Source organism: Rhopalosiphum padi, chromosome 2 (assembly GCF_020882245.1).
Source record: "Rhopalosiphum padi isolate XX-2018 chromosome 2, ASM2088224v1, whole genome shotgun sequence".
In the NCBI taxonomy this organism is placed as follows: domain Eukaryota; kingdom Metazoa; phylum Arthropoda; class Insecta; order Hemiptera; family Aphididae; genus Rhopalosiphum; species Rhopalosiphum padi.
Genome location: NC_083598.1, coordinates 32825667 through 32843042, shown reverse-complemented (window position 1 = coordinate 32843042; position 17376 = coordinate 32825667). Strand labels below are relative to the sequence as shown.

Here is a 17376-nt window from a genome sequence, read left to right as displayed (position 1 = left end):
TTAAAATAATATATTTATTTATAATTTTAATGATTTTTATATAGTCGCATAATATTGATATAATTGTCTTCTGATTTTTAATTTATATTATATTTCTTAACTTTAGTTCATCATAAGTTTAGAACACCTAATAATATTACTGTTATGTCCACCCGTCCGTTTGTTAGTACCTATTCAAACAAAAGCAACAACAATTAACATAATCTTATTAGTTATTAATATAAATACTCTAACACTACAGTTGAATAAATAAATAATTTTATAGTGGTTCTATCAAAATAAATACTAGTGAGTATTCAATGTCGATTCATTCTAGCTAATATAAAAAAAATAGTTAACAATTTTTTTTAAATTGTATAATATACTGAATTTTATTATAGTTCATTGCGTTGTATTAAAATGCGTTTAGAATTTATTTTTGATTCATTTACATGTTTACGAATTTATTTTTGATTTATACCAATGATAAATCTATCATTGTTTGCGCGTTCCATGCATGGAATTACGTGCGACTGTTCGAAATGGGTTCAAAAATACGAAATATTTGGTACTTTCTACTTATTACTAATAATAAGGTATTAGTTGTTACCTACCATAGGCGCAACTAGGACTCTAAAACGTGGGGTGCTAAAACTGTTGACAGTTTACTGATTGATGGTATTTCATTAAAATAATAATAGTTAGGATTAAAAAACAAGGGGTGCTAAATTTTAACTTGGGGGTGCAAAAACCTTTTTGCACCTCTCTAGTTGCGCCACTGACTACCAATGAAAAATAAAATTATATTGATAGTTTATTGTATACAACTATTATACACCGAAGATTAATTTATCGATTTAATTTTTTTTTTTGATTTCAATATAAAGTATGAACATCATATAAAAAGAAATCGATTTTGATAATAGTACTTTTCAACTTTTTTTTTATTATTATTGATATTTAAAATTGATTTAAATTGTTGATTACAAGGCGATTGCTGTCCTCAACGCGTATACTATATTGTAGAACACCACTCATCCTGAAATTCAAATAAAAATTATATATATTACAATATATAGTGTGTTCGAAGTAAGCGTACGTCTTAAAACTATATAGTGTCAACCGCAGGCATAGAGATGCGACAGGGGGTGTGGCGGCACGCGGACGATATCTATATACGATATCCTAAATATAATGGAAAAAAATCGCGCTACAAATACGCGTGATGTATAATATAATAAATTATAAGTGTAATTAAAACTTATAGTTCGCGCCGCCACCGTTGGGAGGCTCGTATTGATAACGACTTCAAAACGGTCTTTTAATTTTTTTCAAAAATCCGAAAACCTCTTAAGACGACGATTGTCGTTTGGAAAACGAAAAATCACAAACAATCGTATCCTGCAATCATAGGTATAAAAACTGTCAAACATCGTACAATAGTTATTATTTTATTACGTATTATATTGGTGTGGTGGTGCGTCGGTATAGTCTTTTCACCACCCCAATGAAATAACGTATATTATTGTTATTATTATTATTATATAATAATATTATAAAAGTTCTCGATGACGACGCGGCGTTAAGCCGAGTGCGCTCGAGGTTTCCGCCGCCGCCACCCGTCGTGCGGTGGCAATATTGTTGACCGATTCGGGCGTGGGCCACCGCCGCCGCCGAATTCGATCCGCCAGGGCCGCGCACGCCCGGTCGCCCCGGCGCGGCCCCTCTCCGAGTCGTGCGCGTGTTCGCCGCCGCCGCAGGATCCGCCGAGCGCGCGTCCGTTCCGAGCTGCCGGTCCCTGCGCGCGCGCGCCCGATCGTTACCACTACTCGCCCGCGGATCGAGACCGAAAACCGCCGCCGCCGCCACCGCCACTTACCTCGCATCAGACCCGCGTACGACGCGCAACGCAACAACAACATTCGTCGCGCGCGCTGCAGTGCTTTTGCGCTATTACAGCGTATAGGCGTATTATTATTATATTATATTGTATCGCTGTTGTACGGACGACGCGGTTTTTCGTTCGCACCGGCTGACAACGATCGACGATACGACGACGACCAAAGACGCATCGCCGCCGGAATTGACCTAGTTATTTTTTTCGCGTTGTTTTTACTCTCGGCTTTTTTTCTCCGTTTTCGTTTTGAGCTCCGCACGCTCCCCCGCCACCGCCTCTCGGAATCGTCCGCCCCCCTCGATAACCGATAAATTGCTCAACGACCGCCGTCGTCGTACCCTGCCCGTGTATACGACAGGGCCATCGCGTGCCGAACCGGACGACGGGGCGCGTGTTCTTGCAGTGGCGTTGTCGTATATACACGCACACGCGCGCGCGCGCACGCACACCACAGTTTACCGGACAGGATAGTAGCCGCTCACCTGCACGTAAACCGCGGTGCACGCACTTCGAATTGGGCGCGTGCTGCGCTAGATCGACCGATCATCGGGACACGCGTAAGTATATAAATACGCATTTGCATCATAATAAGTATTGTCGTCTCGGCACTGCAACAGTGGCGTGTCGAAGTGATACGCAACCCTTCTAATCATCCGCTCATGTCAACACACACTCGTGTATACAAATCGTTTATCCGTATTTATATGCATTCGTCGCATAAGCCGTCATGTCAATATAATACTATTATGACGTGTGACATTTTGTCATAATATTTATATTGACTATGTTTGTACTATATAACGAGATACCTGCGCAATCACATACGTATCATAATATATGCCATTTCGGTTTCACGCGTTCGACAACCTGGCGACGTTCCCAATCCATAAAAAATAATCGACCAGCCTCCCCTAAGTAACACGGTCGATCCGCCACTGATCTCTTCTGCAGCACAATGTCGATACGACGAAAATATTATTACATGATGGTATTAGACGTAGCTTCGGCTTCAGTTTAATTCAATGCGATTATAATAATATACCGTCGGGGTCGTTTGATTTTGTACGTACTATATTGAGATGCATATAGTGCGAGTTAGTTTCGATTGTATAGTCAGCGTAATATATTATTGCACACTATAATAATATAAATTTAGTACTTTCATAACACCATATCGTACGTGTTTTGTTATGTGTTTAGGTTAGCTCTTTAGATGTAACTTTCCAGATGACGATTTGACATTGCGATTGAAACCATACTGCCTTGCCGCTATGGTAAGTGATTTTGTGATGTTAAGTCTAATTGGTTTTTTTTTTTATTATTTCGCTGACCACGGTAACGTGATTTTTGTTTTTGAAGGACATAACATGGCCGAAGACTATTGGCATGCCGGTAGCAGATTTATGGTGTCCTTGTCGTCGTTGTTGTTGTTGTTGCTGTTATCGGTATGCGTCAGTGCTCAGAGAACGCTATCTTCGTCCGGTAAGCACCGTTAGCGGCTTAATTACTACTGCACGCACGTCTTGGGCGCACAACAGTCAGTGTTGGATTTAGTAGGGAACAGGGGGTGCAATTCGCCGGGGCCTCAAAGTTGAGGTTGTTTTAGAACCTATTAGGTTGATATTTGAGATTAAATCATAGTTAGATTTTCTAACTTTATAAGGAAATAAATTATTTATTAAGATTTTACCTGCACCTGTATATTCGAGATGGGTATGGACTTAGTTTTATATCTATTAAATATGATTCGATCTAAAGGAATACATAAGTCATGAGATACCTAATTGAAATGTTTCATTTTTTAAGTTCATCTTCACTTTTGTCAAACACAGAATAATATATAATTAATGTATCATAATACACATATCACATATTTAAAATAGGCCTCCAATATTAGTAACTGAATTCCGGCTTTCTTGGACTTAGATCCTGCACTGAGAACTGTCTATAATAGTTTCGTTTATTCTTCGAGTTTAACGATTACTGGATTTGTATTTAGGATGTGACAAGACGTTTGTGAGCAACGACGGTCCGCAGAATGGTACGTTCCGGGCCCCGGAGTTCACCAACATCAACAACGAGTCCAAAGTGTGCGTTTTCACGTTCGTGGCTGCTTCGCATCAGAAGGTCTTCGTATCGTTTACTGCGTTCAAGCTCCGAAGCACACCTCCAGAGTAAGATACTCCTTTTATGTTTCAAACAAGAACACCAGTAATGCTAATTGTTGTTTACGTAGAGCAAACCTAAAACAATATTAGCCAGTTCTCACTCACCATTATTAATCATTGTTAATTATGAGTTGTATGAGTTAATCACACAATATTACATTTATAATATAATTATAGGTTATAAGTATATAACCTATAACAACTACTAGGATCTACCATATATACACACATACCTACAACCAATTTTGTTTTTTATTTTTTTTTTTTTTTGGTGGGATAGGGGGTGGCAAGTGTACTTCCACTTTATTGGGTCACGTCTGAACATATATGTCTAATTCACTTTTGGGGCTTTAATTTTGTCGAGAACTTCTATTTTTACGCAAGTATCTTTATGATGACGAGACATCGCTGCTGCATGTACCAAACATTAAGCATATAGTTAACAAATGATGTACTAAATAAAATTTAACACAAATCATTCCATCACATTTAAATATAAGTACCATAATAATAACAGACAATTAATTTAATATTTATTACGTTTCTAATAATTTAAAATGTAATATAAACATTTCAACACTATTTTGTATGACTACCTACCCAAATTAGTAATAACTACCATTACAGTGAATATATTTCTTTAAAATGAAGAAAATATTTCCTATATTATATATATTATTGCCATGAATTGTTGCTACATCCTAATCTAACCATACGAGCCCTTAAAATTACAAGTTGAAGCCTTATAATTTATATTATTGAACAGAAAGTGCACGTCATACTAATCAATTTTTCTTGAGTCGACACACGGGAAATATATTGTAGTATTATACGATATTATATTATAAACTTACAAGTGCGCATTATCGTCCACAGATGCGTGCACGAGTACGTGGACGTATACTCGGAGGTTCAACAAGTCGATACGGAGGACTTGATAAACTCACCGTTTGGAGGTAGATACTGCGGTCTTATACCACCGAGAGACCGAACGTCGTTGTACAGAACTGTAGCGTTTAGCTTCTACACAGACAAGAACACGACCACATCATCGTTGTTCGAAGGCTATTATATGTTCAGCAATGACTGTAAGTATTTATCATAGTAATCTCTTTAATACCGTTGAAAAATCGGTTTCTTGATTTATGCATAGCCTTTTTTCACATAAAACAAAAAGGTACGATTTCCACCAAATATTATTTAGGAACTATTTAACAAATGTAACAACCAACTACCAAGTGTGTACACTAAATAAAAAATGTTCTAATCATTATGTAAAAATACTTAATATAATCCCGTTATCCAATATATTTAAATGTTTTATTTTATTTTTTGTCACAAAAAATGTAATACAATCAATAATAATATCTAACAAAAAATAATATAATTAAATTATAGTTTTTAAAAAAATACAGAAATGATCATAGTTTCATAAGTTGACTTTAAACAATTTGGACTATATAGGTACTACCTATACAATTTTAATATTTGAATTCCTCTTAATACGTTTTTATGTCATGACAAAAAATATATTGATGGCTGTGATGCAATTTATTACGTCTGTTATCGACGATCGTCACTGTTTATACATAGTGAATACTATTGTACCGTCTTTGTGATCATTTATACATTTTAAAGAACTATTCTGTGTATGTGATATTACTTTTTAGGTAAATTAACTAAAATATAAAGTAATTTGGTGAACAATTTTTTTTGGTGAAATTAGAAATTATACCTTTTTAGTTTTTGACGGAAAAGGGTTGCGATGGAATGCAAAAATTGTCACTATTAGAAATGAGTAGCATCCATTTATCGTATAGTGTAGGTACCTGGTACACATCTGTTATAGATTAAAGTTCAGTCCAAATTTAAGTCTTGATCATTTAATATGATCATATTTATAATATATGTGTGTGTTTTTAGCCGCATTCCAATTGGGAACGCCGTCGCCGATCAGCCCGTGTTCATTTGTTGTGAACTCAAATGTGAAAAAAGTAGGCACTATACTCACACCAACGTACCCGGGTATATATCCCAAAGGAATGAAATGTACATACTTATTTCACGGACAAGCCAACCAGAGGGTGCGGTTAGAATTCCGAGACTTTGACCTATTTTACGGAGGTCCACAGTAAGTATTTTTAAAATGTTGTTAGCCAAACATGAATATTGAATACATAATATATTATAATCATATTTTGCAACATAAAGTTTATGGAATTTACGATACATTGTTCTTGTTCCTCCACAGCTGTCCTTTTGACATCGTAAGCATTTATGATGGATCAAATGCTACTAGCCCTTTGATAGGCCAGTATTGCGGTCAACAACGAAATTTAGTAGTCTACTCGACTAAAAATTATTTATACGTAACTTTCGACACACTTCATAGGGCAGCGAACACGCAGAACCGTGGTTTCAAAGGCATGTTTGAATTTAGCGAAAGTTTTGTCAAACTAGGTAAGTTTATCACACATTGGTCACATACCTATCTATTTAATTGTATAGCAAAAGCTTACATTATCATAATATTAAACGGGTTTAATTTTCGTATTTATCTAGATTTTATCGGGATAAACGACGGAGAACACGTTCGAGGCACTGAATGCGATCAAAAAGTGTTAAGTAAACGAACCTCGACGGGATATATATATAGTCCTAATTATCCGTTTCCGTACATCCCGAAAATCGTATGTCGGTATTTTGTTTATGGTCTTGAAGGTGCACAAGATTTGGAAAGAGTTAAGTTGGAATTCCAAAAATTCAACATACCTAAAGCACATATTAACGAACAGGAGTGAGTGTTTACCATACGATTATAAACAGCTCGAACGGTTTTTAATTATTATTGTTTCAATTTAAGATGCACGGACGGTTACTTAAAGCTATACTTGAGAGGTCAAGAAGCTATGGACCTGTATGACAAGTTTGACTACGAAATGTGCGGTGATGAGGCTGATGAAAAGGTAGTGACGAGTGAAGGCGCTAGACTAGCAATGGTTTTCAGCAGTGGTGAATTACATGGTCGAGGATTTAAAGCCAAATATACGTTTGAAACAGGTAAGCGCACAGTAGTATAGGTACATTTTTTTTAAAAATGTATTTTTTTTTATTCTCTGCTATTCATTAGAATATCTTATACCTGGAACGGCTGCACCGAACGGTACGTGTCATTTTACTTACCGTAGTGAGTCTAAGAAACGAGGAGATTTCAACTCGCCCAGACATCCGGCAAACTATCCCAACGGTCTAAACTGTACGTTTCTATTCCTGGCTACGCCCAACGAACAGGTCACCGTGATATTCGATCAGTTCAAAATCAAAGTTGACGTAGCCAACATTTCATTAGTTCAATTTGGGTACGGAAACAATTCTATTATTTTTTACAACGTGTGTTGCTTATGTGTATTCCGCAAGAAATAAAAAAAAAATTTATTTTTTCCATTCATACGTTACATTAAAAAATTATTAATTAGTGCTAAAATTTAAATATATTTGCATTTTTATTTTTTATTAATGTAATATTTTTATTTAGGGTGTTTGTTTGCAAGGAGGACTGGCTCGAAATATATAACATTTACAAAGATGGCACAGAGAAAATCGTCGGTAGATATTGCGGTATGACAGCCCCTGGACCGTTGGAATCTAATCGTGGTGCGATTGGCCTAAAGGTGCTTCTGCACACAAACTCGGAAGGTGTCTCTAGTGGCTTCAAGGCTAGGTATTTTTTCGATGAAGCCAAGGCGATATTTGGCGGTAAGTCGTACAGTTCATTAATGTTATATCTACACGCCGTCGAATCTTTTTCAAACCCAAAAGCACAAACACTTAATATGTAACAAGTCATATTGTTAATCGTAATAATAACGATCGATTTTTTTTTCATTTTCTATTCAAGACTGCGGTAGTAATATCAGTAATGCAGATTCTGGAAAGGTGCAGAGTCCGAATTTCCCGCTCAAATATACTGCACCGGAAAAAGGAATGCCGAGCAGAACGTGCAATTGGTTTATAAACGTCAGGCCCAATTACAAAATACTGCTCAACTTTGTCTCGTTCTCGGTGGAAGGAGAGCCGGCAAGTAAGTATAAAGAGTTCTTCTAGAACACATGTATTATAATATTAATATTACAAACTACACTGTATAGATTCTATAGTATTACTAGATTGCATGTATTGTATATACTATTATATTATATACCTATTTCACTATCAGTACCACGAAATTAATATAAAATATATCTAATAATTTATTATTTCTACAGCTAGAGGCTGCGCGACGGCTGTTGTTAGACTTTGGCCATCTGTAGAAGAACCACCGTTGGAGTTATGTGGTGAAAAGCCCATTGAGTCATGGCAATTTCTGTCCGAATCCAATCAGTTCAGGATAAGGTAAAAAAAAAGTCGCTATATTTTTAAACTTTTTTTAAACTATTGATATATAAACGAAAAAATAAAACGATTTTGAGCAAAATTCGATAAGAAATTTAATATTTTGTATTAAGTGAAAAAATTTAATTCAATTTTAAATCGGCTTTCTAATTAATTGATGAAAGTTGCAAGTATCTAGTATTTATATTCATCAAATTATAACAGAAAAAGCATTATCGATTTGCGGAAAAACGCATGTGTCGTAAATTGGAACGTTTTTTCACCTCACGCACCATAAGAAAACGTGAGAAAATTAAATAAATGATTTTTTCAGTAGAAACCATTTATATAACCAAGTACATTTTACCATTAATTTTTCAACGGATGAGCACGAGATGACCGAAGGAGTTAGGTTAATTAGGAGAAAATCAAAACTACAAAATTACATGTACCCACCTATATCGATCAGAATAATATATATATATATATATATATATATAGGGTGTATAAGGACTATTTAACAAATATAGTAACATTTATAATAGAATTTTGTTACACCTTATACGTTTATACATAATAACATTCTCCAGCGTAGATGGACATAAAAATATGTAGGTAATATCATTATGTTTGTTGATATAGTTTTGTTGTGGCTGACAAATCGGGCAACGGTACTGGTTTCGCTGCGACCTGGACTGAAGTATTGGACAATTCTGACTCGTGTCCGGGGTTTCAATGCGAAAACTCAAGTTACTGCATATCCAATCAGTTAAGGTGCAACAACGTGATGAATTGTGGGTCCAACGACGTGTCGGACGAGACCAACTGTGAGTATTATTTACTAGATCCTTTTTAATGGTATAATGTCATTGACGCCCAACCACGATGCACACTGAAAATGGGAAAAATATAGGGCCGCGTAATGGCATCGCATTTACTCAAGTCGGATAAAATCATATGAATATAACATTATTATAATATTGTTGATGGTCGTTTAGATTTATCCATACGGGGAAAATCGCCAACATCATTAGGCAACCTAATGTACATTTAACGATATTTTCCTCGTACGTTTCAGGGGATATACTTTCAGTGGTTGATTTGTTTGATAATGTTCTCTTTATATTGACTGTTAAATGAATCATAATTTGCTATATTATAATAGTATTACATTAGTTTATTATTATATTACATTATATCATTTATGCGACATAGATCTAAAATTTGGATTTTTATTTTAATGGTAAATGCAGCTATTATAAATAATATTATGTAATATTATTATGTTATTGATGTAAATAATGTTAAACAAGATTAAAACATTACTTGTATGTTAACAATATAGTTTTAGTAATAGGTGTATAGATGTTCTTATCCTTCTTCTATTGTTCTTAACAGAACAATTATTACTTAATCAATAATGTATAATATTATATTAATATGAATATGAAATAAATGAATAAATGAAATAAAATTACTGCTGGTTAGTTTTCAAACACGAACACTAAAAAAATTACAAAGACGTGTTCCAAATGACTACGTGTTCTAGAAAAATTTATTATTAAATGTTATATTTAAAAAAAACAAATATTAATCGTAAACAGCAGACGGCAAATTTGATCCGAAGTGTGATGCCGGTCGCCGACACGTATTTTTTGTATTGCATACAACACATGCGTAGGTATACAGTAGTCATTAGTTATATATGATATATAAAACGGAAAGTTCACAATTCATGTTTTCGAGAAAATAGAGATTTGCCTCGAAGACGTACGATTATTTATTTCGCGTTCACTCGATAACTCATTTATTCGTTCGTTTCGCGTTCGCCAAAAACTGCAATAATAATAATAATAATAATATAATACAACACAAGTACGTACACACAACGTATTACATATATATTTATGTTTCGGTGGCGGTGAACTAGTGCTGGTATATTATGGCAGTGGCGGCGGAACTATCTAAAAATCATAAATCATTTAAGCGCGGTTTTACGGCAGACCCTCCGCGCGCGCGTCTCGACTCGCTGCCGTGTATAATATATATAACTATAAATAAATACGCTCACGTCAAAGTCTCGTCGTATAATAACCGTAGTAATGAACCGAATACAAATTGCCCGTGTGTGCTGTATATATATTGTATACTCACCTCGTAATATTCTGCGTAGGTACCGGTGAAATCAGCCGTGTGTGTTGTTCGGCGCGTGATCGTAAAACAATATTGACGCCGCCCCCGCGCGTATCTGTACGACAGCATATACGTGATGGAAATAAAACGGCCAAAACTATATCGATCGACGGCGAATATTTTATTTCGAAAATAACGTAATACGTATAATATATATACCTAATATATATATATATATATATATGTACACATATACACACGTACTTTATTATATACTTTACGTTACGGGGGCGGGTTTAATCGATATTCGACGGCGTGCAGCTGGGTATATATAATAATAATATTATATTATAAAAATCGAGTACCAGAGGAAAAGAACGTTTCGCCGAGCAGTTTCTTCTCGCCGCTTACATAACGTCATATCCGACTAATTATTATTTCACGATTCTGGTCATAATAACAAAACAATCGACACAACAATATTATATCAATATAGAAATCCTTTTCTATGCGTTATCTAGAAATCTAGAAATAAAAATATAGTTTTTTCGTATACGAAAATGCTGTGGTAAATCAATTATACATTATACTACTAATGATACTGTATTGTGGTGTATTGTGAAAATAAACGATAAAAATATCTTGCAAAATATATAGCAATTTTATTGACCATCGCTCCGCCTTACTTTTGTCCACGAACGTCGGACATACCTAGTTACTTTAAAACGATATTTTGAGAGAATTTACTGACTGAAATAAAAATGTGTGATTCGTTTTTATTTGAAATGTGAAAAATCATAAAAACTGGATTGCATTACGCGTGAGATGTAGGATTTTCAGCAATTTTGTGGCGTACACGGAATATGAAATCGATGTAATTCTAGTGCTGTGGTCAACGTAGTGTGAGAGTGAACTACGATATAGATGACGTATTACTAGTTTTTTATTTCAGCCATATATATAATTAAATCCTCTGTATGGTTTTTTTTAAAAGTACCTACCTCATAAAATCGATTAATTTTATACACAATATCTACTATTGGTACTAAGGTAGGTACACTTGTATAAAATGTACAATGTATAGTATTGTTTTGGACTTTTCACGTGAACATATTTTGTTTAATAAATTTAATAACGGGATAAGTCAACTACATTGAGATTTTTACCGCGTATTTATGAATATCATGCACCCACAATATTAAGAGGTACAAACGTTTTTAATAGATTATCCTCTCTCTTCTTATCAGAAAAAAATATCAAATAATTTCTGTAATAAAATTTATAATATTAATTACAACTTTTAATATTTATTGATTTTATTTTATTTCATAAACATATGAATATAATATTATGTATAACTATGCTGGACCCATACTCAATAGACTGACTAAAATAATAGATTAAAAATCTATTTATATAGTTGATAGTGGCAAAATCAGTAATCGTAGTAGCTGTTAATCGAATAATAGATACCATAGTATACGACTACGGCTGATATCAACTATAGATTCCAAGAACAGAAGTATAATTTGATTGTGCGTGATTACTAAATAAAAAAAAAATACGACATGTAAGGATTAAGGACTAGGACCTTAAAATGTCCTATTAGTAAAACTGTAAAAACCCTATTTTTTATATATATCCAGAGAAGTGCACTCCTCCTCCAATGGTATAGCCTATAACCACCAACAGTGGTGTAGCCAGATTTTTTAAAAGAGGGAGGGGTGGAAATGAAAAACGGTATACAATTTAAAAAGTTTCTATCACCATTCGCCATAAATTAATTATATATTACTCCATAGTGTATATTTGTAATTCCGTATGTTTATAAAGCATAATAATGTTAATTACATATTATAATATTGTCATAGGTACTGACAAGGCTGGAAAGTTTATTAATATTTTTAACTCATAATGTTAACACAAGAAAATGTAGCTAAAATTTAAAATTAAAAGTAACTTTTCTTTTTTTTCCTAATTATGTATAAAAAAAAAAAATAGCAAGTAATATAATATAGGTTTTATAATAAAAAATAAAAAATTTCTTTACCTAATTATTTCAGGTACGAGGCACGTCTATACTTAAGTACTTTAATTAATAATGAAATCTAACAAAATATTATAAATTAAATATATCAGTGAATTATTTTACGTAATAGTCAACAAATTTCTCCGAAGTAATGAAAAAACTTAACTTTAACTTTTTAATACATTAATGTCCAGCTTTGGGTTCTGACGTACTGCATTAAAAGTCAATAAAAATATATAAATGGTAGCTTTGCCCCCCCCCCCCCCCCCCCCAATCAGGCTACGCCACTGTTCTCGGCCACCGCCACTACCACAATAACACTCCAATGCTAAACGACCCTGTTAATTTCGCGGCCTACTATAGGACCGCTTAACTACATCTACTACACCGTGTGCGTGCGTGTGCTATTTGGCAGGTGCAATGGAACCGGAAGCCATGGACAACGTGGTGCTGTCGGCGGTGCTGACCATGTGCACAGTGCTAGCGCTGATGCTGGCCGGATGCCTGTGCTGCCGGCGGCGGTCGGGCTCCGGGCGCCGCGATCGGTTCCGACGGGGCGTCGGGGGTGGCGTGGGAGTCGCGGGCGGTGGATACAACCGGCACCGGCGGCACCACCAACACCACCACCAACACCATCACGAGCCCCGGCCGCCGTCGCTCCGGTCGCTCAGCCCTACGCCGTCATCCGGCCAACACGTGTGCGACGAACTGGGCGAGCGGTTCGCCAGCGTGGACAGCGTGTGACGTCCACTGGAGCACCACCGCCATCACCGCCGGCGCCGCCGCCGTCACCACAGCCGCAACCTCTATCAACAACAACACCACCGCCGCCGTTGCCGCCGCTGCCGCCGAGACCGCGACGATGACCACCGCCAGAGTCCTTCTCAGCAGCAGCAGCCGCATCAGCAGCAGTAGTAGTAGTAGAGCCCGTTTCGTCCCGGCCACGCTCCCCGTCGCGACTTCTGCGCAGCAGTTGCGGTGGTCGATCGCGCCACTGCGACCGCCCCCTCATCGCTCAACAGTCACCGCCGCAGTATTATAGGTACCCCCCCTGTACTATATATTATATATAAATTATAATATTATAATATGGTTTTCGCGTGGTGCGCTAAAATTAGTCGTGTCAATCCTATGCTCGTCGAACGGTGTTTAGAAAATAATAATAATAATTAATAATATAATTGTATAATATAATATTATATGTATTGTACGAATTTTTTGTCATTTCGTTTATCGTTTATCGTGATCACTTACGTACCTATATAATATTATTATATATTATTATACGCTCGCCGCGTATTGAGATCGATTTCCCCGGAAGCGGCGGATTTCGTAATCTTTCGTTTTTTTTTTTTTATTATAACTTTATTTTTCGTTTTGACTTAAACAAACCACCGATAATCACAGATGACAGGTCTGAAGACTTTCACACCCCGCAAGAGACGACCGTTACGGTAACAGCTACACTTTACCATCTGCTCTACGACTAGCAAAGTAATTTCCGTTTAAATCTTCCACAGTCTTCCCAACCACCTATCACCTCTCATCGCGTCCACTCGACATAATATATTATAATGATTATATATGTATTGTTGTATATGAGAGTTACGTTGATCTTCGAAATCTTTCGATATCATCACGTCGAATATTATAGTATTATTTTTCTTTGATTTTGTTTTTCGTTATATAATTCGATCAGTCAGTAACAATGTTCACCACAAAATCATCATCTCCAGCACGTAGCTGTAATTGTACACTTTCAGTATAGTTCCAAATATCGGAGGGGAATGGGAGCTAGGATCCCTAACTGTAGTCTGTAAACAACTGAAAATTTCACACATTTGCAACAATCTTTTTAGGTGTTTTATAACAATAGAAAAGTCACATTAGAGTCCGGTGTGGAGTTAAGCTTCAGCTCCCCTCCCCTTCCAAATCTCAAACTTTATTTTCACTACTAATCTTCAGTATTCTATATATAATAACAGTAATAATAAATCGAATCAGCGACTCGTTATAATATACATATATACTTTTACGTAATATCAAAATTAATGAATGTATGTGTACGTGTGCGTGTATGTGTGTGTGTGTAAAACTTGCAAAGTTTTTTGCTTCTTTTCTAGGGATATATAACATAATACGACGATGATGATGATGATGTTATGTGTATATACATTATATAGTATAATCGACACTAACCCCGCGCCGTACCGTATACTTACGAGAGTGTTTTCTACCGAATATCGATCAGCGTGTCGTTTTAGGGAGCGTTCTATTATATAGCTCCATCTAGTGCACTCGGCAATCATCAAGAACAGCTGAGCGCATCGTGAAATACAAAATAAATCGTTCGCATCCCGTATTCGGCTGTCGGCGATGCGTGTTGGAATCCCTTTCAATTTAAATATAATATACAAATATATATATATACAATCAAATCCACTTAGTTGGGACACTTCGGGCGGTGATCTATCTGTCTCCGTTATCCGACTGTCCCGATAAACCGATTTTTAATGTAACGAATACATTTGTTTGGGATTCTGTTTGTCCCTATTATGCGGTGTCCCCATAAAGTGGATTCTACTGTATATTTAATAACATTACAATAACGTCGTCGACGCGCGCACGGCTAGTTTTCAGTGTGTGCTATACTATACATTGGGGAGTGAGGGTCAAAAATGGAATCAATTGCTCAATCATATTAAGCCAAAAATAATAATAATAATATAATAGAAGAATTCCCAGTTTTTGCGTTCGCTGCCACTTTTTTTGGAGGGAGGTAAAACGGGAACGATTGCGTTTTTCAAAATGTTCGTTGCTGAAAGACTAGTCGTGGCGATTTGTTTTTTTTTTTTTTTTTACCTCACAGTTTGGTATAAGTATAACATATAATATTATGAAATATCTATGTATTATAACAATATGTACTTAAATATAATATTATATTAACGATTTTTCGAAATTTCAAAAGGCTGGAGTTTAGACAAATACATATTTTGTTATCTATTTATAATTTTAGGTTTTGTTTTTAGTTAAGACATCATATAACCGCTTTGGACCTCTTGTTATTATATTATAATATACAATAACAGCGCTTATTTATACCTAATATATAAATATATAATATTACAAATACCCGAACGGTCTCGATAATGTATTACGACATCTGTTTCGTAGACGTATATTATTCTGTATAGTATAGTTTTTTTTTGTACATTTTCGTTATTATCTGATTGAGATTTCATCGACAGCGTGTCATGATTATAATTATCTTGTGTGTGTAGGTAATCTATTCGTAAGACACTTACACGGAATATTAGTTTCGTTTCCAAACATCTTAAGCAAACATTACAAAATATTATTAAATTGTTTTTGTTACGGTTTCCTGCACAATATTGTTGTATATTAATCTAAATAAAACGCACTTGTAATATCTCTAACTATTCTTTCGCCAAATCAAGCTCAAGGGGTGGACAATTCAAATAAATGTGGGTCGCGCGTATATTGAATTGAACTGCTCAACTCGATGACCTCCATCCACTAAACAGTTTTACGCCTCAAAAGTCTACAAATAGACGAAAGTCTTTCACTTCCGGCCATTACATACACACACATATTATAATACACCCTATAGGAATACGTATATATTATATAGATTAGGTACATTAGGATAAATTACTATCGAAATTCCGGAGTGAAAACAGTATTATTGTAATGAATTTCTTCCAATTTTAATAAAAATGTTACGATATTTAACATATTAAATAATAATAATAAATTTATACATACTATATAATAATTTGTATCGGCAATCTACTTCCGACAATGTGTATATATTATTATATAACATAATAAATATAATTATACGTTAGCGTAAGTGTATCGAACTTTTGTTATGAATTTTCGTTAAGTTTTTAACTATCGTATTAATTATACTCGTACGTTGAACGTTTTGCTTGTAATATTGTTAGTAAAAAAATTGTGTTTTTTTTATGGCAAATATTTTTTTTCTATTGTTACACGATATTTGAGTATACCTCGTTAATGTTTACATAATAAAATAATACTACGCATAGTCCCATAGAGGCCTAGTGTATAATAACATTGTTTAAGCTCTAAAACGTGCTGTGTAACATTATTTTGGTGCATATTATTACTTATAAAAGAGTAATAATATTAATTTAGTCTATTTATATTTATATCTAGTCGATTGTGACGTATAAACAACTAAATAGTCTTTAGTCGTTATTACAATTATATATTATTATTATTATTAATATAATTAATATATAATATTGTACTAATATACTTTTTTGTAGTAATATGTGTTTCCGTTCACGAAATAATGTGCGCGGTTAGGTTGTTAAACCAATCAAGTCAAAACAATCCAATTAATATTTAATATAACAAATAAAAACAAATCTTTTCAATCAATCAATTAAAAAAAAATCGTTGAAAAACATAATATTATTATACAGGACCAAAATTCATTAATTTTATTTAGCTTTCTCTTCTCGCCACTCAATGCTTACACCTTATTCAGACCAAAATATATTATTATATTATTCGTTTCATCTATATAATATTATATACGTTTCGTTCATCTGAAAAACGAACGTGTTTCAGTCCAGTAAGCTAATATTTAGCACACGGTAAATTTTTATTTATTTACCAACAAAATACTGCTCAATGTTTTTGTTTAATTTATTATTTGTTTTCGTTGTTGTGAATTGGACGGACTGCAACGAAATAAGCACTTAATAATTATGAATAAAAACAATAAAATTGCGTCTGTGCGT

At 34.8% G+C, this 17376-nt stretch overlaps 1 protein-coding gene across 1 annotated transcript; it reads left to right on the top strand.

The window, feature by feature from the left end:
• Positions 1-1847: 1847 nt before the first annotated feature.
• On the top strand, positions 1848-17267 carry LOC132919394 (tolloid-like protein 1). The gene is made up of 15 exons (XM_060980973.1): positions 1848-2433; positions 3077-3150; positions 3236-3358; positions 3876-4050; positions 4921-5132; positions 5968-6175; positions 6296-6504; positions 6607-6841; positions 6908-7104; positions 7175-7403; positions 7580-7800; positions 7943-8125; positions 8310-8436; positions 9058-9242; positions 12993-17267. Exons 3-15 carry the CDS (start codon positions 3244-3246, stop codon positions 13319-13321), a joined length of 2625 nt encoding a protein of 874 aa, XP_060836956.1. The 5' UTR covers positions 1848-2433; positions 3077-3150; positions 3236-3243; the 3' UTR covers positions 13322-17267.
• Positions 17268-17376: the final 109 nt, after the last annotated feature.

Bases quoted from the DNA above. Each gene is read 5' to 3' on its own strand.
- LOC132919394 (XM_060980973.1), top strand. From the start codon at position 3,244: ATGGCCGAAGACTATTGGCATGCCGGTAGCAGATTTATGGTGTCCTTG. The intron at 3,359-3,875 runs GTAAGCACCGTT...ATTTGTATTTAG, and splicing joins GAGAACGCTATCTTCGTCCG to GATGTGACAAGACGTTTGTG. The intron at 5,133-5,967 runs GTAAGTATTTAT...GTGTGTTTTTAG, and splicing joins TTATATGTTCAGCAATGACT to CCGCATTCCAATTGGGAACG.